Source organism: Protomyctophum parallelum (genome assembly GCF_964188405.1).
Source record: "Protomyctophum parallelum genome assembly, chromosome: 17".
In the NCBI taxonomy this organism is placed as follows: domain Eukaryota; kingdom Metazoa; phylum Chordata; class Actinopteri; order Myctophiformes; family Myctophidae; genus Protomyctophum; species Protomyctophum parallelum.
The window spans coordinates 24,026,844-24,049,973 of record NC_139719.1 but is presented as its reverse complement, the minus strand read 5'-3'; the positions used below and the strand labels follow the sequence as shown (position 1 = coordinate 24,049,973).

General features: G+C 46.8%; 1 protein-coding gene across 3 annotated transcripts in view; it reads right to left on the bottom strand.

Moving 5' to 3' along the window:
• The window catches only part of LOC310874996 (thyroid hormone receptor alpha), a 226,106-nt gene that overhangs the window by 20,365 nt on the left and 182,611 nt on the right, over positions 1 to 23,130 (bottom strand). For 2 of the 3 annotated variants that reach the window (XM_083787989.1, XM_083787990.1), the window contains 3 exons: positions 11,304 to 11,365; positions 3,074 to 3,174; positions 430 to 577 (listed from right to left, as the gene is read on the bottom strand). In XM_083787989.1, the coding sequence (XP_083644115.1) occupies positions 430 to 577; positions 3,074 to 3,174; positions 11,304 to 11,365 (311 nt within the window). Of the gene's footprint in view, positions 1 to 429; positions 578 to 3,073; positions 3,175 to 11,303; positions 11,366 to 16,409; positions 16,680 to 23,130 lie in introns of those variants that run through there. The other variant, XM_083787991.1, reaches the window with a different exon arrangement.

The following is a 23,130-nucleotide window of genomic DNA, read 5'->3' as shown; positions in this document are numbered from 1 at the left end:
TAAAGTGTTGCAAATTGCGGCTTTGCGGAACTTTGTAAGTGCTACGCGTTAACTTACAGGTCAGTTTCATAATTCCTATTCCACTGACTTCAACATAATTGTTATAATTATCGTTATAGTTGCTTGTCCGCCAATTAGGTCGACTGGCGGACTCGCCGAGCGGCTTCTCAAGGAAACTGCGATGCAAATGCCGTTACCCTGGTGACCGCGTTTCTGATTATGGTCATTATCCTTCATGAGCCTGCTTACATTTAGATCGAGTCTGTGTGTGTGTGCGTGTGTGTGTGTGCGTGCGTGTGCATGCCTGTGAGTGAGCGAAGAGTGCGCGCCCTTAATTGCATCTTTGTGTGCCTGCACGTATGTGTGTCGTTGTGTGCATGCTTGTGTTATAGATCTGTGTGTGTGTGTGTGTGTGTGTGTGTCACTCACGATCCATGGCCATGCCCACGGCGATGCACTTCTTGAAGCGGCAGAGCTGGCACTGGTTGCGGGTGATCTTGTCGATGATGCAGCAGCCATCGTACTTGCAGGAGTAGGCGGGGTGCAGGTTCTTCTGGATGGTACGGCGGAAGAAGCCCTGGACAGACGGACGGACGGACAAAAAGATGAAACACGCATATTAATGTATATATTAATGTAATGTATATGCGTGTTTCCCAAAACACTGGGTCGGGACCCAAGGTTGGACCGTGGACCAGTTTCTATGGGTCCCTTTATTTTTTCTTGTTTTTAATTATTACTCATTTTAAAACATTTGCCAAAAAAAAAAAAAAGCTAAGATTTCCATGAATTAAAACCATAATTAAGTTATTCTTTGCAGTAAGTTCATGAAGAAATCAATGACAAATCAAAGAAATTCCATGAATTAGAAAAAACAAATTGGAAAAAAAAGTTGGCGAGCCACTGATCTATAGAATATATAGATATATTATATCTATCTATCCATCTATTATATATCTATTATATGGTTGCTGTTGGGAAACCCTAGCATGTCCAAAACAGTTTGAAAAAAACGATTTAAGATCGCGAGGCGTTGTGAGCTTGTCGATATTATTGTTTCACTACTTCTGTGCGACGCTCTTGTATCAAGAAGTAAAGGCATTCGCTTACAGAAAAACTAAAGTATGAAATATGGAGATAGAAGGTATTGGTGCTCCACAGCGGTGATGTATACAGTCAGACAGATGCAAAGGCAGAGATACAGTAGAGACAGTCAGACAGACACGGAGGCATTATAAACTCCTGTTGATGTTTACCTCATAAAAATGTCATCTCCAAACTCAATCTCTTATTTGATGTTCGATGCCTCGCTGGCTGTCACGCCAGAGGCTGCTCACTCTGTGTGTGTGTGTGTGTGTGTCTATCTCTCCATCTACGGGTCCACGGTGTATATGCATGTATTCATGCTGTCTGTAACTGTGTGCGTTTCAGTATTCACATGCAAGCTTTATTTCGGGGCATGTTTGCGTGCGAGCGCTCACCGAACGCATGCAGGCCATGATGTGCAAATGTCAAAAAGCAAACAGAAAAGACAAAACAAAAAATCACAGTCGAAGCAGAAAGAGAGAGAGAGAGAAAGAGAGACAGAGAGAGGGCGGAGGAGGAGTCAGGAAAAAGAAACGTTGGCGTAAAGAGAATGGCTGTGTGGCTTTGACGGAGAACTCGTATGAATACAGAGAACGCGATGGAAACAAAAATCGCATTACATTTGTAGATTTTAGGCGTCTCTCCGATGCCCTCATGCACGGCGCCATTCCTATAGGGAACCCATTGAACTGGCTGGGCGCGACACGACGGGAAGACAATAGCTGTCAAAAACATCACACGAGTCAGCCGCGTGTTTGTGTGCAACGTGCGTGCCACCATGTTTGTCCACATACATGTACAGTATACGACTATAAGTCCGTGCGCATAATGTTTTTGTGAGGGTGGTCGGACCACACTCTTTGGTCCTCCACGTAGGTTTGTGTGTTTTGCGTGTGCACTATTTGCATGTGTGTGTGTGTAAATAAAGTGATCAAAGAAGCATCGTTGTGTGTGTCTGATCATGGCTCTCTGTGGGAGACATTATTTATGTGGTGTGTCTATGCATGAATGTTCATGCACACACACACACACACACACACGCATGTGAATGGATGTCCTTGTGTGCATAACACGTCTCTGTGTACTATGTCTGTGTAGTCATGGGCAATGAGTGGGCATTCTTCCATATAAACAGTACATATATGTACTCATATGTATACAAGTGCTAAATTATGTCCCTGTGAATGTTTATGTATGAAGCCATGCATGCATGTCGTGGCGTATTTGTATATTGCTATGCATATGTAAATACACACTCAGTATTTGTGGATTGATTTCATGTCCCTGTGGTGTATATCCAAGTTTGTGTGTGCACCGCACGCGAGGATGCGTGCTCTGGATGGGGAAAATGGCAACATACATACAGTACATACGGCATTTTGCCTTTGTAGCGGCAACGTTTTCCAGCTTTTAGATCTGCTACTTTTGATGTTTTTGTCTGGCGCCGTAGAATGATCAAGCAGGGCGTTCGTTTACACAAACGAAAATAACACAAAACATTTGAATATGGAGATACAGTGGGAGGTCTCTACCCGACAACAATGACATTTATCAGTGCTCACTTTGTACAGAATGCGTCCGTGGTGTGTGCATGTGTTGGACAGAATGCGTCCGTGGTGTGTGCACGTGTTGGACAGAATGCGTCCGTGGTGTGTGCACGTGTTGGACAGAATGCGTCCGTGGTGTGTGCTTGTGTTGGACAGAATGCGTCCGTGGTGTGTGCACGTGTTGGACAGAATGCGTCCGTGGTGTGTGCATGTGTTGGACAGAATGCGTCCGTGGTGTGTGCACGTGTTGGACAGAATGTGTCTGTGGTGTGTGCACGTGTTGTACAGAATGCGTCCGTGGTGTGTGCATGTGTTGTACGTGATGTGTACGGTGTACAGTGATGTGTACGGTGATGTGTACGGTGTACAGTGACGTGTACGGTGATGTGTACGGTGTACAGTGACGTGTACGGTGATGTGCATGTGTGGTACGGCCTCACCTTGCAGCCCTCACAGGTAATACAGCGGTAGTGGTAGCCTGTGGCCTTGTCCCCGCACACCACACAAGGCTCATCCTTCTCCAAGTAGCTGGGGATGTACCCTGAGAGAGAGAGAGAGAGAGAGAGAGATCTTAATAATTGGCATAAAACTATGCATATTCTATATCAGTCACTTTGTCCTCTTTGTATTTTACTCTCTCTGATGCACGCGCACACACACACACACACACACACACAACACACACACACACACACACACACACACACACACACATACACACAGACAAACTTGTGTGCGAGTTACGTGCAGAATTAATCAGAATTAGTTTCAGATTACATCTGAACAGATAAATACAGTAGATGAAACAATCGACATTCTCAACATTTAGCAAGAGAAAGACTGCACAACCAGCTTGCAGTATCACTAAAATACGCACACAGTCACACACAGTCAAACACAGTCACACACACACACACACTCACTCACTCACTCACTCACACACACACACACACACACACACACACACACACACACACACACACACACACACACACACACACACACACACACACACACACACACACACACACACACACACACACACACACACACACACACACACACACACACAACACACACACACACACACACACACACACACACAGACACACTTGTGTGCGAGTTACGTGCAGAATTAATCAGAATTAGTTTCAGATTACATCTGAACAGATAAATACAGTAGATGAAACAATCGACATTCTCAACATTTAGCAAGAGAAAGACTGCACAACCAGCTTGCAGTATCACTAAAATACGCACACAGTCACACACAGTCAAACACAGTCACACACACTCACTCACTCACTCACTCACTCACTCACTCACTCACACACACACACACACACACACACACACACACACACACACACACACACACACACACACACACACACACACACACACACACACACACACACACACACACACGCACACACGTTCCATCCATAAAGAGGCCCCATGATGTGTGCCCTGGGGACATTCATCACATGGTTAGGACAGGCCGTTCCCTCATTCAAATAACATGCGACAGTTGTCCGTGACCGCCCCTTTACTTTGTAAAGCCATATTTTATTTTATTTTATTTTATCAGAAAGTGCACGCTTAAATCCTTCCATCATCATTGTTGTTCTTCTTAAAAGTCCACATGGGAACGAGGGTCAAAGTCAACTCAATGTCAACGAGGGGGGAAAGGGGGGGAACTCAAGGGAATGGCACACAGGAGGCGACTGCGACGGACCGACGTGAACTGAATGCTGAACTGGAAGCTGCTCTGAACAAGAAGTGTGAACTGAATGGAAAACGAGTTGTGGAAACGGTTCCGACGACGTGTCAACTGAACCGAGCCCCGACGGGGACCTCATGCACGTCAAGAGGAAAGAGGGACTGCGTTTGAGGAGAAGACTGGCGACGCATTCGCGACAAAGAAGAACGCGTGCGGGGGATACTGATGTGAGGAACGTATATGGCAGTTTATATGCTCTGCGTCTCTCGCTCCACGAGCCCCGACGTGAAACGGCAGAACCTTCCACTTCCCCGCATCCCACCTTCTGCTGTTATGTTTGGACCGAGGGGGAGAGCCCGTGAAGTGTGCGGTGGTGGTGTACGCATATGCAACATTTCCTCACATTAAAACCCATTTTGACCTGGGAACGATTCTGCAAATGTCTTCTAAATCCTGACTGTTTTCTTGAAAAAGCTGTTTTTCTATGTCAGTCGTTCTCAAACACTTTCATGTCACTTTTCACGATTCTTCAAAAATAGCAGACCTACAAGCTCAGCTCACTCGGTGGCGCGCTATGAGCTTGTAGATCTGCTATTTTTCAATAGCTAAAGCATAACATAATGCTAACACCAAAAGGGGTTCCCGCCACAAAATGGGTTGAAAGAGAGAGTTTATTTTGCCGCCTATACATGAAAGCAAAGAAAAGCAGGAAGTTGACAAAAAAGTGAGGGGTAGAGTGGAGAAGAAAGACGAGATGAAAAGAGTAAAAAAAAGAAGCAGCTTAATTATCTATGCTGTATCTCTATATGCTCTCTATTCCATGCTGTTCTGGTGAAACAGCATGGAATATTTTTCGACAAGCTTCTCTCGCCGCTCATTGATTGGAATAGATAGTTATGAACCACTTGACCGTTGCATCTAAAACAAACACGACTGCAAATGTCCACTCTTGGGGTTGATGTTTCAGTTCCAGCATGCTGCGGACGGCGGCGTGGCATAACACAACAAGGTGTGCACGATTTGAGCAGAGCATCCCGAAATGTGTCTCTGTAAATATCTCTCTGATGCTCGTCTCTACTCCGCCTCCTCTCTCTCTCTCGCACTGTGCTCTCCATCTATATCTCTCTCTCCTCCTCTCTTTCCATCTCTTCCTTCCTGCACTCCCTCTGAATGTCTTCTCTCTCTTTTTCCCTCTCTCCCTCTGTCTTTTTCTCTCGTTTCTTTCCCCCCCCTCGTGCCTCGGGAATAGGACAGCCTGTTCTTTTTCCGATGCGGACATGAAGAGAGGAGGACGGAGTGAGCCCCGAGTGAGCGCAGAGACACAGGAAACAGCTCATTGCCAGCCATTTACTGTAATATATAGCATGGGAAACAGAGGAGCAGAGGGAGGAGACGCTACGACGCACGCTTGCACAAAAATACACAAAGTGCATGCCCGTCACAAACACATAGACAGCCAGGTCGGGCACGTCTTTGGACACTCAAGGGGACGGCAGGGGGGGGGGGGGGACACAGAGTGTACAGTACATGCAATGCATTTACCTGCCCGTTCATTAGTGTGCATGGTCTCTGTGTGTACACATTTTATCCACACACGTATGTCCTATATGTTATATCATTATGTTTGTTTTGCTTGTCTGTGATGTCAAACATATGCCTGCGCGTGTGCGTGCGACCGTGCGAGCGCGTGCGTGTGACCGTGCGTGCGTGTGCGTGGCGACCGTGCGCACGTGTGAGGGGATAACGGTTCCACATGAGTCCTGCCTGGCAACGTCAGTTCGACCATGCCCTTGGCACAACTACAAACAGAGATGGAGGAGAGGAGAGGAGAGGAGAGGAGAGGAGAGGAGAGGAGAGGAGAGGAGAGGAGAGGAGAGGAGAGGAGAGGAGAGGAGAGGAGAGGAGAGGAGAGGAGAGGAGAGGAGAGGAGAGGAGAGGAGAGGAGAGGAGAGGAGAGGAGAGGAGAGGAGAGGAGAGGAGAGGAGAGGAGAGGAGAGGAGAGGAGAGGAGGGTAAGACATCAGACGAGAAGGAGACAGAGAGGGAGAGGGGCTGAAGAAAAATGAGGGAAGAGGTGAACGGTGGATGTAATATATGTCTTCTCTGGCAGGAGCTCTGGTCAGGCCAGACGCTGCCTTGCCTGGTTGATCCTGTGCCAGTCTGTGGGGGCTGTTGTTGGGAAGCTGAGCCCAAAATCAATATGGCTGCAGCCCCCTCTCTCTCTCTCTCTCTCGCCTGTGGCCTGGGACCCTCCCATCAATGACTCTGCTTCATTGTTTCGTTTTTGGGGGGGGGGGGAGGGGGGGGGGGGACTGAACACAACTTAACCCATTTTGACCTGAGATCAGATTCTAAAAAATGTCTTCTACATCCTGACAGCTTTCTGAAAAAGCTATGTTTCTATGTCCGTCGTTCTTCGATTTTTTACAAAAATAGCAGACCTACAAGCTCGTAGCGCGCCACGAGCTTGTAGATCTGCAATTTTTCAATAGCTAAAGCATGGGTTAAAACGGAATGAAAATAAACGGTAATAATTGACTTTTCTTTTGCACACCATAGCTTTTTGGGGTTTGAAAGGGCCTGCAGTGTCAGACACAAGCTCTTTGTGTGCCCATGTGGACCGCTGTGCTCCTCCCATGCATGGCTGCCAGTGAGTGCCAAAGGTCTGCCAAAGATGCCAACTCCCATTACCAGACCGCGCTGGACCGTCTGTCTGTCACTATAGAGCCCTACACATTTTCCATTCAAACCGGGCTTTCCCAGGCCCCCATGTCGTAATGCACATTTTTATTTATTGTTTGTAGCCTACATGTTTGACTGAGGGTAATACATTTATTAATTATACTTCCTGATTCTCAGGAAAAGGTTTAAATTCAAAGCTTTTTCCCCCATGCATGTTTATAAGTCCTGGCACACTTTTAGAAACCGGGTCTAATTTAGGGGGTTTGGGTAAATTCCCTTGTTATTGCATTGGTAATAGTATCCATAGCAATAAGCCTCAGAAAATGATGCGGCTGTGAAAATGGAAGTAGAGGGCCAAGTCAAGTATAAGCGGGAAGAAAAGCAACCCGTGAGATAGTTTAAATGCAGTCCCGACGAAAAAGGGGGCTTCAAAAACCAGCCCATATAGGCAGTCCTATTGGAAGGATATATATATATACACCTAATGACATCATTAAGGTCAAGGTAAGTGGGCTCATATATATATAATACCTCCGTGACAGCGACCGAGACGGGCATGTTTTTCCACATGTCAAATGTAGCAGCGAGCGTATAAGCTTATAGCTATACGGCGGGCGGGCGAGCATGCAGGAAGGCAGAGAGCATGCTGGGAATGTACCGTGGGGGGGGTGTACATTTTGGGGCTTTTTCTGAATGGTTAGCCCCATCACTGGCTGGCTGCACGATGACAGATGCATTATTGTGAACGCATACGCTTCACCCCACAGATGCTACCCACTGCCCAGCACACCACTAGTGGCGCCTTCAATGGTTTCTCGCCTCAGTTCTTCCGGCTGCTGCCTCTCTCTCTATCTCCCCCTCTCTCTCTCTCTCTCCCTCTCCCCCTCTCGCTCTCTCTCTCTCTCAACCCCCCCACCGTCTGTTTAAAATGTCTTCGCTCGTGGGATTTAGGAGTTGTCAGTCAGACGTCAGAGAAGAAAGCGAGCGGAGCGGAAGACATTGGTTTGCCGATGAAGGGCTGTGCGCTACGTCGCCTCGTTCTGCTGAGAGATGAGAGGCTGTGCGCTACGTCACCTCGTTCTACGTCACCTCGTTCTACTGAGAGATGAGAGGCTGTGCGCTACGTCGCCTCATTCTGCTGAACGATGAAGGGCTGTGCGCTACGTCGCCTCGTTCTACTGAACGCTGAAGGGCTGTGCGCTACGTCTCCTCATTCTGCTGAGCGATGAGAGGCTGTGCGCTACGTCACCTCGTTCTACTGAACGATGAAGGGCTGTGCGCTACGTCTCCTCATTCTGCTGAGCGATGAGAGGCTGTGCGCTACGTCGCCTCATTCTGCTGAGCGATGAGAGGCTGTGCGCTACGTCTCCTCATTCTGCTGAGCGATGAAGGGCTGTGCACTACGTCTCCTCGTTCTACTGAACGATGAAGGGCTGTGCGCTACGTCGCCTCGTTCTGCTGAACGATGAGAGGCTGTGCGCTACGTCGCCTCGTTCTGCTGAACGATGAGAGGCTGTGCGCTACGTCACCTCGTTCTGCTGAACGATGAGAGGCTGTGCGCTACGTCGCCTCGTTCTGATGAACGATGAGAGGCTGTGCGCTACGTCGCCTCGTTCTGCTCGCGTTACACACGGCGGAGCACAATGTAAACAAGGTGACGGCGTGAGTCCGGTCCCGCGCTGCGTTCACACAAACTGAGCGGGAGTGGCATGCAGCGAAAGCCCCATTTATGCTTATGGCCGATTCCAAAAATGTCTTCTAAATCATGACAGTTTTCTGAAAAACCTATGTGTTTCTACAGTATATCAGTGGTTCTCAAACATTTCATGTCACGACAATACTCATGTACCGAGCAGATACAGTGTGCGGGTGTACCTTATTGCTTTCATTGATGCCTACTGGCCTACGCACCTGTGCTGCATACGCCTAATTCCTAGGTGTGCGAAAGTTTGTCACGAACCGTAAAAATATATGTAATTGGCCGCCGACCCCCATCTCAAAATATGTTTTGTTTCAGGGACATCCCAGAAGCATAAGATTTGAATGAAAAATGTTCGCTGTGAAAGAATATATGTTAAAGAATTTGCATGTTTTCAAGATAAAAAAAAAATTGCTCTTAGTGCGGCACATAGCTAACGTATAACATAATGCTTAAAACACCAAAAGGGGTTCCCGTCCTGAAGATCTACAAGCTCACAATGCGCCCCGAAAAACAAAATGTACTTCCGTCGTGATTTTCTCAGCGAGCTGCATATACTGTAGGGTGGTGGTTTGTGCACGGGCATGCGTACAACACGCTGCTATGGCAACCAGGCGCACTATAGGCTGATGAGAACAGAAAGTGACAGGGAGTTTACCCCAGTGGTTGTCAAGTGGGTCCCCGAATAATTGGCAAAACACTGCGATTTTAATGATAATATACAGTAACTACTTTTAAAAACAATAATATAATATAATTAATCATGTAATATATAAAAAAAAAACATCATGGTATTTTGTCTTTAAAACCTATGGGGGAAATTGTGTTTTCTTTGTGATACCAATGAATTGGAACTTGCTCTTAAAATGCACCAACCCAAAATGTACCCATAACACGGCTGCTGTGTTAAGTGGTCAGATGAATGCTTTTCAAGTGCACGGTGCACTTGATCCAGAAAAGGTTGAGAACCACTGGTTTACACGCCTCCTAACAACCTGTATAAACTAACGTTTGAAACAGTAAGTGCATTTTGGTTACGTCTGTATACACTCTCTGAGTGGACACATTAACATTGAGGACAACAGTCGCAGTGTGACCTTCCCTCCAGTCAATGAGATTGGGGAAAAACAAACTCACTTTTAGTCAAATGCTCTTTCAAGAGGAGCTTAAACTCTTAAATGTAGCATTCAAAAAATGCACTTACTTTTTTTTTTTTTTTTTATGGTAAACAGTGCTTCTGGAGTCAATGTATTATTACACACTTTGGCACTGGAAAACATTAAACAGCTGAAACGTTACAAAATAAAAAATAATGGAGGGGCACTTTGTCTGGTCAGTTCAGTTGCCAATATGGTGCACTGTACCATGTACTTATATCAATACACTTAACAAAAGTACAGTAAACTAGAAAAAGTGCCCTTCTGGGCACAGGTCTCCACCAGGTTATCCACAGATCCGTGCAGTTAGAGGTAAAAACACTTTTGGGCCAGTTATAGCGCCACCTTGAGGCTGAGTTGAAATTGTTCATGTGGCATTTCGTCCTCGGCCTAGTGGGAATGTGCGTGCACAATTTCAGGGAAATCACGCGATGTGTTCATGATTTGCAGCATTTTGTTTGAAACTGAGCACTCCTGTGAACTTTGGAAGCCAATCTTAACCAATCAGGATGGAGTCTGAGAAATCTGAAAGACCCGTTTCGTTGAATGGCTCTAGAGAGACTGTGTACTAATTTGCGTGATGTTTGGACAAAATCTGTAGGTGTACTGTGAAAAAACTTGTTTTGCACAAAGCGGCCTCCTGGTGGCGCTATAACAGGCCGTTCTGGAAAGTTTGGGGCAGAGGTTCATGGTTGGCATCCAGGGAGTGTGTGTGCAAAATTTGGCATCGACCGGGTTAACGGTGGCTGAGATTAGCTGGTCACGGACGGACACACGGACACACGGACACACGGACACACGGACACACGGACGGACGGAGTGCAAAACATACTCTCCCCATGCCTTCGGCTGGTGGAGACAAAAATGGAAGGAGCCGTTTGTAGAAATGGGGACAACACTTCCAGACTGTAGTCACAGTGTAGCGTGGGGAATTAATATGTTACGTAACCCAGACATCTGTTTGGAATGATATACATAAGTGTATATTCATAGCGTACTGTATAACTGCACCACATACGGTCATGTGTAATATGTCATCTCTACAAGAATGTCCCGTTTTGTAATAAGAGAACATGCGTGCTGAATGCGTAAAAGGACACATTGCTCTGATGTGCAAAACGGAACAAATAGCCGATGTAATGGTGCGGTACAAGCGAGGTCGCGGCGGCTCTCTATGCGTGGGAAGTGGAAATCCTTCTTCAAATGGAGACACTCGCCGACGGTATGAAAGGGCTGTGATCTATTAAACCCTTTTTTTGCCGTGCTGCCACTTCAGGTAAGAGATGGAAGGGGCTTTTGTTTTGGTTTGTAGTGGCCACTTTAGAGACGTGTGGAGCATAGAGTGTCTCTCTCTCTCTCTCTCTCTCTCTCTCTCTCAATGGAAAGTGCTGGGAGGAGTCAGGTGCTCACCAGTAACACTCTTCACCGAACACTGGCTGTTCTTCCTCTTCCTCTTCGGGCCATCGAGCCACCTGAGAAGAGAGAGAGAGAGACAGGGAGAAAGAAAGATAATTAGTGAATGGACTATACGCGCACGCACAAACGCGCACACGCACACACACACACACACACACACACACACACACACACGGGGGGGAGAGGTGTGCAGAGCCCAGAGAGGTGCTCTCAGCTTGACTGAATGTTCCCCACTGGGGAAGCATGAGAGTATACAGTGGATGGATGGAGAGGGAGAGAGAAGGAGGGCTATAGAGACAGATAGAGGAAGCATGAGAGTATACAGTGGATGGAGAGGGAGAGAGAAGGAGGAGGGCTATAGAGACAGATAGAGGAAGCATGAGAGTATACAGTGGATGGAGAGAGAGAGAGAAGGAGGGCTATAGAGACAGATAGAGGCCTGGTGGTGTGAGGAGGGAGGAGAGTGTTGTCTATTAGTGCGGTGCATACGGGGAGGATTGTGTGTAGACTCCCCTGAGGCTGTGCTGCTCCGTATACTCTCAGACTGCTGCTAATCGTCCCCCAGCTCTTTAACCCGTTTAGACCCAAGGGCCATTCTACAAATGCCAGTTTTCTGATAAACCTTCTGTGTTTCTATGTCAGTGGTTCTCAAGGTTTTTTCATGTCAAGCACCCCAAAAATGATATGAATTTGGCCGCCGACCCCCGTCTGAAAATATTTTGTTCTAGGGAACCCTCCCAGAAGCAAAGATTTGAGTTAAAAACGTTCGCTTCCGAAAGAATATATATTCAACGATTTGCGCCACATTTTCGCGATTTCGCTACGAGCTTGCAGATCTGCTATTTTCCAACAGCTAAAGCGTAACGTAATGCTTAAAAAAAACACACCAAAAGAGGGGTTTCCCGCCCTGAACGGGTTAATGCCGCCGCTCAGCGAGACGGAGACTGCACTCCATTATGGCGCCATCAATAAAACATGGGCATGCTCTGCCGAGATAGAATGCACAGGGCTGGCTATAGGTTGCATTTGCTCAGTAAGCAAGGTACGTGGGGGGGAGGGGTTGGGGGGAGGTCGGGGGGGGGGGGGGGGGGGGGGCGTTCTTCGCTCGGGAGTCGGGCAATTACGGGCGAAAAGTAGTGGTTCTTCTCCTGCGGAGCCCCGGCCGTTTGGCGGCTTAAACAGGCTTATACAGACATGCGCGTGTCTGGGTCGACGAAATCCCTGCCTGGTGCTGATGGTGATGGTGGGGGTGTGTCTGTGTGTGATCTCTCTGTGGCATCTTGAGATACGAGTGCAAGGAAATCAACAACTAACAACCCCTTCCTCTGCCAGGCACGGTCAAATGAGCTATATATATATATATATATATATGCACACAGAATAACTCTTCCTACTTCCGGGCCACTTCCCTATACTTCCTTCACCGGTGTTACTGATGATACTAAAGGCTCTGGAATGGAATGGAACAGAGCCTTCATTAGTATCAGTGGTACCACCTGTGAAGGAAGGAGGGAAGGGGCCCAAGTTCTTTCCAAAATGGCGTGTGTGTATATACTGTATATGACTGTGCATATAGCCCATTGCACTTGAGCAAGCCAGCAAGGCACGGAATCGCAGTGGCCGACAGGACAACAATTTGCGGTAACACTGGGTCGCTTGCAGGTATGTGACTGCATGTGCGCTGTGCGTTGAACTGTAACAACCTCCTATTGCTGTTAATAACATTGGCCTGCTTGAATGAATAATGTTGAAAACGTTACATTTCAAAGTCGACTTGTATCTCTAGGGCGTAAACACCAACCGCAGGTCTGTCAATGTCCTGTTAGAAGCCAATATGATCTCTTAAACTTGTAATTGACATTGGCTTTGCTCTCTCCACACACAGTAGACGGTTTCTCATGATCTTGGGGCCACGAAAAGCTATTGGAAATACATTGTAAAATGCCTGAAATGTCAATGCTAACCAGTTTTTCTCATTTTCTGTAAAAGCGGACCTCTTTTTTTCCTCTCCATCTGCAGTGGTTCTGCAGCAAATTGCATTGTTTTTAAAAGGCATGATGAACAGATGCTACAGAGCTGTTTTTTCTCCAGGGAGGACTTTCATTGATTAAACAATGTAATATTATGTCTGGCCTCATTAATACTTCAACATGACCCAGGGGAGCACCACCCACTTCACCTCATAACGGAGCATACTTTCTATGTCTTGCTGGCAAGCCACATGTGCCCTGGGAGGATATAATTACCTGCTCAATTTGGCAGTTAAAGATATTGGGCCCAAAATGCCAACTGCATGCGTGCTGGCTCCGACTGCAAGGCTGCAGCGTTCTTACGCTCGCCTTTGCCCTTTTGAGAACGCATCAGTGGGAGTATGAGCTGCATAATGAAGGCCTGTTAATTAAAGAGAAAACATTCTGCTGCTGTCACTACTGTACTGTTTTTATTAAAACTCTGCCGCTGTCACTACTGTACTGTACTGTACTGGGATTTGCCCGACACGGGGCAAAGAGGAGCCATACTAGACAGACGTGGTGGGAGACGGGTGGTGACTGGACATGAGACCTAAAGAGGGAACCTGCATTAACCCATTTAACCTATATTCTAAAAAAATATGTCTTCTAAATCCTGACAGCTTTCTGAAAAACCTATACAGTATGTATAAGATTTAACAACGTGCACACACAGCGTGCACACACAGCGTGCACACACAGCGTGCACATGCGGGCAAGGCCGTCCTTTCTGTTATACTTCAACAGCATACAGAATGGCTATAATGCAGCAACAACCGATTGACACGCTGCATTTCTTCTCTTTGTTTGTTTCTCATGTTCACGGACACATACAGTGCACGTTGCTGTCGGTGCACACGGGGCTTACACTGAAAGAGGAAGCATCTGAAAAGAAGCTGCCGGGGCAGAATGACAGGGTGGAGATGCTGGCACGCTGCCAGGGAAAATACGGAATAGAAAAATAAGGCAACTGTCTCTCTCTCTCTCTCTCTCTCTGCTCATCAAACAGAGCCATGCACCATCGCTGGGGGCAACACCGCCAGCCTGTCAGCTAACCCATTTAGGCCTGACCTCGAAATTTAAAAAATGTCCTTCTAAATTCTGACAGTTTCCTGAAAAACCTCATGTTTCTATGTCAGTGGTTCTAAATATTTCATGTCAAAGGAACCCCTAAAATTATATGTAATTGGCCGCCGACCCCCATCTGAAAATATGTTGTTCCAGGGACCCCCCTCTCAGAAGCAAAGATTTGAGTTAAAAACGTTCGCTCTGAAAGAATATATATTCAAAGATTTGCACTACATTTTCACGATTTTTCCAAAATAGCAGATCTACAAGCTCATAGCGCGCCACCGAGTGGGGGGTTCCCGCCCAGAATGGGCTAAATGACAGGTCGACGCCCATGTTGAAGCCCCGTACACACACACACACACACACCTTTTTGCTCCTGTCCTCCCTCACTAGCTTTGTTTCCTCCTTCCTTCCCTTTGCTCCTCCCTCCTTGTCACCTATGACCTCACGACACCCTGGCGTCCCGACCCCGACCCCGCTGCCGCGGCCAAGTGAGTTGGCCAGACGCCGGGAGGCGCGTCCTACTCACGCAGGCATTATGGCCCCATGGTGATACACACTGGTGATAGGAAGAGTACAGTCTGCACAGACACATACATACATACATACATACACACATGTATGTACACATCTACATGTGCACGCACGCACGCATGCACACACATGCATGCATGCAATGAATCAACCCTCAAATAGCTGTGAGTTAATGAAGATCTTTTGAAAGGTACATATTTGACTATTTTCCTATTTTCCTATTTTTTTGCACACATTACATATACGCGCACGCACGTGCGTACACGCACACGCGCGCGCGCGCGTGCGTACACGCGCGCGCGCACGCACGCACGCACGCACGCACGCACACACACACACACACACACACACACACACACACACACACACACACACACACACACACACACACACACACACACACACACACACACACACACACACACACACACACACACACACACACACACACACACACACACACACACACACACACACATTGAGAGACAGGAGAGAGAGTGAGACCATTTCGCATCTTCATCTCAAAGAGATCATAAATAATTTCTCTTGCTTCTGCTTGAGAGAATTCTGTACAAGACCTGAGAGTTTAGGTAAGTCAAATAGCATTACTGTACAAGACCGGAGAGTTTAGGTAAGTCAAATAGCATTTCACCCGCAGGAGAGAGCCTCCCGGGGCAAGAAAAAGGAAAAGTCTAATAAAAACTATGAATCCTCGCCGGCATGCTGCATTTGTTGTGGAGTTTGTGCACGTGCAGTGGCGAGCAAATTAACCAATCCACCTCTTGTACGACACGAAGCAGTGTGGAGGGAAAAAACTAAACAAAACACAAAACAAAACAACACAACCCCACAGCCCACTCTGTTAGACTTTGCATGCTTATGTAAGAAAGCGTCACAGCCTGGCAGGATTTTAAATTGGACCACGTCAAGGCGGGGGGGGGGGGGGGGGGGTAAGAGAGGGGGGCGTGCTGCCATGCCGTGCAGAGAAGACAAGTTCATAGACGAAAGCACGGCATTCTCACTTTTTGACGTTTACGAGCCGGGGCAAGTCTCGGGCTCTTTTGAATTGTCAGCCATGTAAACAGACACTGGATGTATTGCGACATACTTTCTGTTGAGTGTGCAAAGTCCTTGCCTGTTGCGTCGCACCACCGCCTACGTGCACCGACTCTCTGCTTTAAGCGCTTAAACTTAAAAAGCACCCGTGGACATAAACAACACAACATACTGATAAAAAGAAACAGATGTAGCCACAGACGGTCCCACGCAATAAAAACAGAAGACGCCTCCCGAGAGAGGAGTATAACTCTACGCTCGGAACGCTGCGAGTGTGTGCGAGGAACAGAGGCAAACGAGCCGCACTGCTGCTATACTTGCAGAGCGTGCAAGAGAGACACACAGTAACAAGTGACACAAAGCAGCGGCGGCGGGTAATATATATATATATATGACATTCTTTAACAGTGAAATATGATTTCACCCTGACCTGATGACGCAGTGCGAGTGTAGAATATGCATGGTGGAGGAGCAGCAGACGTAGTCGTAGTAGTTGCGGTCGCGATAGCGGAGCGTTTGGCTGCCGAACAGCGGCACACGCACACATCCAGTCTCTCCCTCTCTGTGGATGTCTGTCTCTATCTCTGTCTCTGAGCCTACTGTACACTGACACCTCTGCCAGCAGTGCTAAGTTTAGCTCCCTGGCTAGGGACCCGCACACACTCACACACACACTCACACACACACACACACACACACACACACACACACACACACACAGACATACAGTACATACACAATTACACACCCTCCTCCTCCTGCCCCCTCCCTCTCCCTCTCTCTCTCTCTCTCTCTCCTTCTCTCTAACTGAATACTACTATACTGTCTGCGGGCCTCTTGCACTCTCCTGTTATCCCCGCCCAGCCCGGTCCTGATTGGACCACGGCCAGCCTTTCCACCTGTGACTTTTTCTTCTCGACAATAGTTTTTTTTTCTTTTGCAAGCGGTGACTGACATGTTATGCTTGACATGTCGACTTAACAGGTAACTGCCAGGCTGGCGAGTTACAGAAGCCCATGCTGTATATGGGACTCTGTGCTATTTTTAACACGGTATAGGATTTAATAAGGCCATGGGCTTCATGACTGTAAATGATAGCAAAGAGCGTACCACATAGTGAGCGGTCGAGGTAGTCAGCGGAGCGACCGCCGGCCATCCAAAACAGGAGTCAGCACCGGCACAAAATGTCCTTGCGGAAAGGCTGGCAAATTAACACACAAAAAAAACACAGAGGCTAAAATTAACAACCTGGCGACGCGTTTGCTTTGAAGTGTGCACAATCCAGAAACAGAAATAACAATTCAAATGAGCCCGAAATAGTCCAGGAAAATATATGGAGAGCAACCACTGAGCAAGGCCCCTATCCTATGTTTAGAGTACCACAGTAGCCTATTGTTTGGCCTATGCTACACACAGTAAAACCCTCAGTGTGTGTATGGGCGGACACACAAATGGTCCATTCTGGGTCCATTTCTGCACTCTCTGAGCTGGGTGAGCGTGGAGGATTTGACAGTGTATACAGGGCTACACAGCTGGGGCCGTCCCATCCCGTCCCATATACGTCCCCATGAGCTAATGGCCACTTTGTTCCCTCGCCTTGTCCCACTATTGTGTAAATTACAGGCTACGCTAGGAGGGGGGAAGCATGCCACTGGATGAAAGCTAGCCAACTCCCTCTAGCAAAACATACGAAGAGAGGGCACACTAACCCACAAGCCCCATGACTCCGGAATTCATCTGCAACAGTAGTGGCTAATGCACGTTTGCCACATTTTCGATTGTGCATGTCGTCCGACGCAAGTCTTTACGTTTGCAACATTTTTGACAATGGCTTAACCCAGGACACAAATAAATCAATGCCATGTAAATGAACAGGCAAATTCCCACATGGGCAGGGCTATTATGTATTTGCATAATATCATTTCAAGCACGAGGGGTTTCGTTTTGTTTGCCCAGGAAGGTTATAGTCAAAATGATTATTGCGATGCAAAAAAACAAAATTGCGATCAAAACGAGCAGAGTTTTGCCTTGACGAACGCCCCCCCCGCTTGTGTTGGCCGCGGCTGAGTGTTCTTGAACGTGACCCCCGGCGGGCCGGTCTTAGATGACGCCGTACTATTTCGGGTGGAGGTTTAGCGGTGTGAGGAGCGGACGGACGGCGAGGACAGTCGGCAGGCATGACATCCTGAATGTTAGCCATGCGAGGCATGGAGGTTCAGCCCATGTTCCAGTGTGGCCACATACACCACATATACGAGCACATGCGATACGTGGAAAGACACGTTATTTTAAGTACATCCATCGACACCTCCGGTGCAGCTCTCAGACCCCGTCCTGGGGTCATGTCATAATAATAATAATAGCGGTCAGAGAGTTCAGCGGGAACTAGGCGAAAGTTGTGCAGAAAATAGCAGATCTATACGAGCTCATAACGCGTCGCAGGCTTGTACAGGCGGATGCAACGTTTTCTGCAAAGATACATTATGTTACATTATGTTATAATTTAGCTATTGGAAAATAGCAGATCTACAAGCTCATAGCGCGCCACCGAGTGGCACGCTACGAGCTTGTAGGTCTGCTATTTTTGAAGTTGTTAAAATGTGGCGCAAATCATTGAATAATATATTCCAGAGGGAACATTTTTAACTAAAATATTTGCTTCTGGGGGGTCCCTGGAACAACATATTTGGAGATGGGGGTCCGTGGCCCAATAGAGATAATTCTGGGGGTCCTTGACATGAAAAAGGTTGAGCACCACTGACATAGAAACTTAGAAATTTTTTTTGATTTAGAAGCCTTTTTTTATCGACCTCAGTCCTCCAAAATGGCTTAAACTGTACGCCGGTCAACGAAGCATACAGTTCAAGTGGTTAACACGTCATACAAGACATAAATACTTTTATACAACTTTTATATTGTTTAAGTCTTTATCTGATAGTTACAGTAGAGAGAGAAAGAAAATGCATACAGAAAATGGGGGAATGAATGACACACAGTGAATGGTCTGGGAACAAGTCATTTAACCCATTTTAGGCCTGACGTCGAAATAAAAAAAAAAGTCTCTATATCAGCGGTTCTCAATATTTCACGTCAGGACCCCACACATCATATGTACATAGGTGGAGTCAAATCAACAAATCAAATGTGTTCAGATTTCTGAGCCTCCAGGAACACAAACCACATACCATATAGAAACAGAGTCAGCAGGACTGCGTTCACAACCTAAAATTAAGTCAAGACGCACGTCAAGGTGGCCCCGTATAGCGAAAACAGAACCTTGTCAGGGTGCAAGGTTCTGGAATGCAATACCAGAACAAACATTTGATTTGCTATACAATCATGTGAACCCATGCATTCGGCAAACATAATCTTGTTTTGAGAGATTAGGTACTGTATGGTTTGCCGCAAAAGCACCGAGTTGTAAGAACCTGATTTGATCACGTTAAAGTATATCTCCTCTGGCTAGTAGTGCTGGATGATTGGCAGTCGCTCAGGGCTGACTGCATGCGGCATCCGTGCCAGGATGTGTCGCTTTCAAACAGCGGCCGTTGTTTGTTGTGGTTAATTTCAACGTGTAAACTTGTAATTTGCTTATAAACGCGTCTGTGATCAAATGTCAGAGCAGTGGTAGAGAACGTGGCCAAGCTGCTGTGAGTGCGCGGGAGGGAGGATTGTAATTATGCCGGGAACAATAATTGACTGAGAGGACATTGACAGACCTTCGGTCAATTATATTGATCCGTGCAGGTGTAGGGTGACATGAGCACGACACGTGGATGTTGAATTAGTGAACACGCACAAATCAGCCGCAAGAAGCCACACGCACCCACGCACGCGCGCGCACACACACACACACACACACACACACACACACACATACATGTATGCACACAGAGAGGCATGTGTTCTGATGGCGACCGCGGTGTCCCACAGATCTCAAGTCACTTCAAGCTGAGTGAAGTAAAACCCTTTGACAGAACATCTGCAAGGCCCGTACAGATACAAACACGTGTGCAACTGTACATAGCTACAATAACATATTTTCACCACAACCCAATTATGATCTTACAAGCTACACAACACGTTGAAAGGTGGCACATTGTGAACTTGTAGATCGGCTATTTTAGGCAGACATTTTGACCCCTTTTCCACCGGTTGGTGCCCAATGGGAACTGGTTCAGTTATTTGAATTAATTATGAATTGAGTGGGCAAAACCATACGTGTATTCAAATGTTTACACTACAGGATCAATATAAGTAAATTCATATATGATAACCCTTCCACAGTAGTAGCGTTTTCATATTATCGATGTTTTTGCATATTTTCCTATATAATGCCTCATTTGCATTCAAATGAGGCATTGTATTAAAAATTGTATTAAAATGTGTAATACAATAAATCATTGTCTTCGTGTAAGTAATCAACTGGGGAAGTTTCATGGTGATAACAATCTAATATAGGTATGGTTATGCACACTCAAATCATAATTAACGTTCCAATTTTGGAGCTCTGGCTCATGGACTAAGAACCAAAAAGAAGTGAACCGGTTCCCGTTGGGAACCAACCGGTGGAAAAGGGGTCTTTGTGTAAGTAAGGACTAAGGAGGGGACCAGGCACAGGCCCCTGGGGGACCCCGGGTCAACAAATTATATACGCTTTTAGTGGTTAAGCCACGTGGGACCACTTTCCATTCTTGTCCACACCTCTTATCGTCCCACATCCGCATAGAGTTTTTTAAAGCCCATGCAATCAATGACATTTAAGTGACAATGGCCCCTGTGACTGTCTGAAAAAAAGATTTATAATGGGAAAGAAAGTGCAGCCCCACAATGCATTAGTCTACAGTCCAGAAGTGTACAATGAAGGGCAGCATGGTCCCCTTTCCTTTAGGACACGATCCACCCCACTCCCCTTCCTGCACACTGATGGGTGGGATGGAGGCCTTCAGGTAGCTTTTTATAGAAGATGGGGTATGGGTATGTTTTATGGTCATGATTCACCAGGATCCTGGATTGGAAATCTCCACGGAAAGAAATTAATCGTTGGGAACCAGGAAATGGACGCCACGGCAGTGATGTAAATAGGTTTTCAATGTATTGAGGGATGCAGGGATGGTCTTCTAGATGGGTCCCAGGGATGGTCTTCTAGATGAGTCCCAGGGATGGTCTTCTAGATGAGTCCCAGGGATGGTCTTCTAGATGAGTCCCAGGGATGGTCTTCTAGATGAGTCCCAGGGATGGTCTTCTAGATGAGTCCCAGGGATGGTCTTCTAGATGAGTCCCAGGGATGGTCTTCTAGATGAGTCCCAGGGATGGTCTTCTAGATGAGTCCCAGGGATGGTCTTTTAGATGAGTCCCAGGGATGGTCTTCTAGATGAGTCCCAGGGATGGTCTTCTAGATGAGTCCCAGGGATGGTCTTTTAGATGAGTCCCAGGGACATTTTATGAGTCCCACTTCAACGACATTAGGAGTCATATTTTGCTTTTTTTTTTTACTAATTACAGCATTTAACTCCCATTTCATTTTATATGGTTATAATTTGGTTATATTCATGTAGAAAACAGAAGAAGAAATGATTAGTATAACTAAAGCTAGCAAAACAGTACAGTAGTACAGTAGTGCATCCCGCGGATGCAGAGGTCGTTCAACTATAAACTGCGTTTTGGGATGCAAAACGCACCCTATTTTAATCTCTGCCACTGCCATGCCCTCCTTTACTGTCAAGTGTAAAAAGGAGATGGCTGAAATCTAAACGATTGCAGTGGTATAGAGTACAATGCCGTCATCTCTGGCAGCATAATCAGGAGGGAAGGAAGAGCAATATAGGCCCTGAAAGTTGTTTACAATTTTACATCCCCCCAGTGAGTTCAGTGTCACACCACAGACATTCTGTCAGTATGTCACATGAGCCACAGTGTTTGTGTGCGAAGACCTGGGCCGTGTACTGCGTTTACAGTTGAGTGTCAAATACGTGAGAATGTGTGTGAACTTAAAATGCACATGAGCGCGAAGGAGATGACTGTTTTCTACATGTGTGTGCGCGCGGTGCATGCATGTATCAAGTCAGTGCGATTGTCTTTCCTTTAAGGGAAATATCCGATATCCGCTTGTGCATTCCAATATATGGATTTTATACGTTTGTCCTTCTCGCGTCATAAAAGCATGGCAGATTGATCTCTCTCTGTTTTTACGAGTCTCTCTGTGAGTGTGTGTGTGTGTGTGTGTGTGTGTGTGTGTGTGTGTGTGTGGCTGCGCCCGTGTGTAAGTCCGTGTGTGTTCCAGGACACGGATAACTCATGATATTATCGGCGCACCGCTCCGGCTCTTTACAGCCAGACTAGCCGGCTTATCTGAGCGTGGCCAATGTGGAATCCAAATGAGCTCGCAGTCAGTATAGAACTCCTCAACATGTTAAAGAGAGAGGGGGTTGAATTCTATACCAGGGGGAAGACACTCTGTGGTGTAGCAGTATACTGTAGCTATTTCTCTCCTACACGGAACAATCCTTCCGTGTTAATGTGAGAACATGGGTCAAAAAAAGTCTTCTGAAAGAATATATATATATATATATATATTCAAAAATTTGTGCCGCATTTTCACGATTTCTCAAAAATACCAGACCTACAAGCTCGTAGCGCGCCACTCGGTGGCGCGCTATGAGCTTGTAGATCTGCTTTTTTTTTTTTTTAAGTATTACATAATGCTTATGGAGCCGTTGATCCCCGCTGCTGGATCTCTCCGACAGTAAAGTATCGCCGTCATCATTGTCAACAGTACTGTCATCCGATTCGATGAGGAATTTAATTATGAATGCCGTTTAATTGACTTCACGGTTATACAGCACGGACAGGGCGGGATGCCAGAGGGGGTCTTGGCAAGCCTCAGCGCTGATAATTAACTGTGGCCGCCGTGCGTGATCCGATCTGCCGCCCGGCCGTATATATACCTGTTGGACTGGATGCTGCATGTCTCTGTGATCAGAGGGAGATGAAAGCGAGTTTCTTTTCTCTCTTTGCTATGCGCTGGCGGCTGGGAGTGTCGGGAGCGTCGCAGCGCGTGGCGAAGCCGCGCACACACTTCTGTTATGCGCTACGCTGTAAGTGCAATGCGGTGCAAGCGGCCTTGCGTCAGCCGCGGTGACATGCCTGGC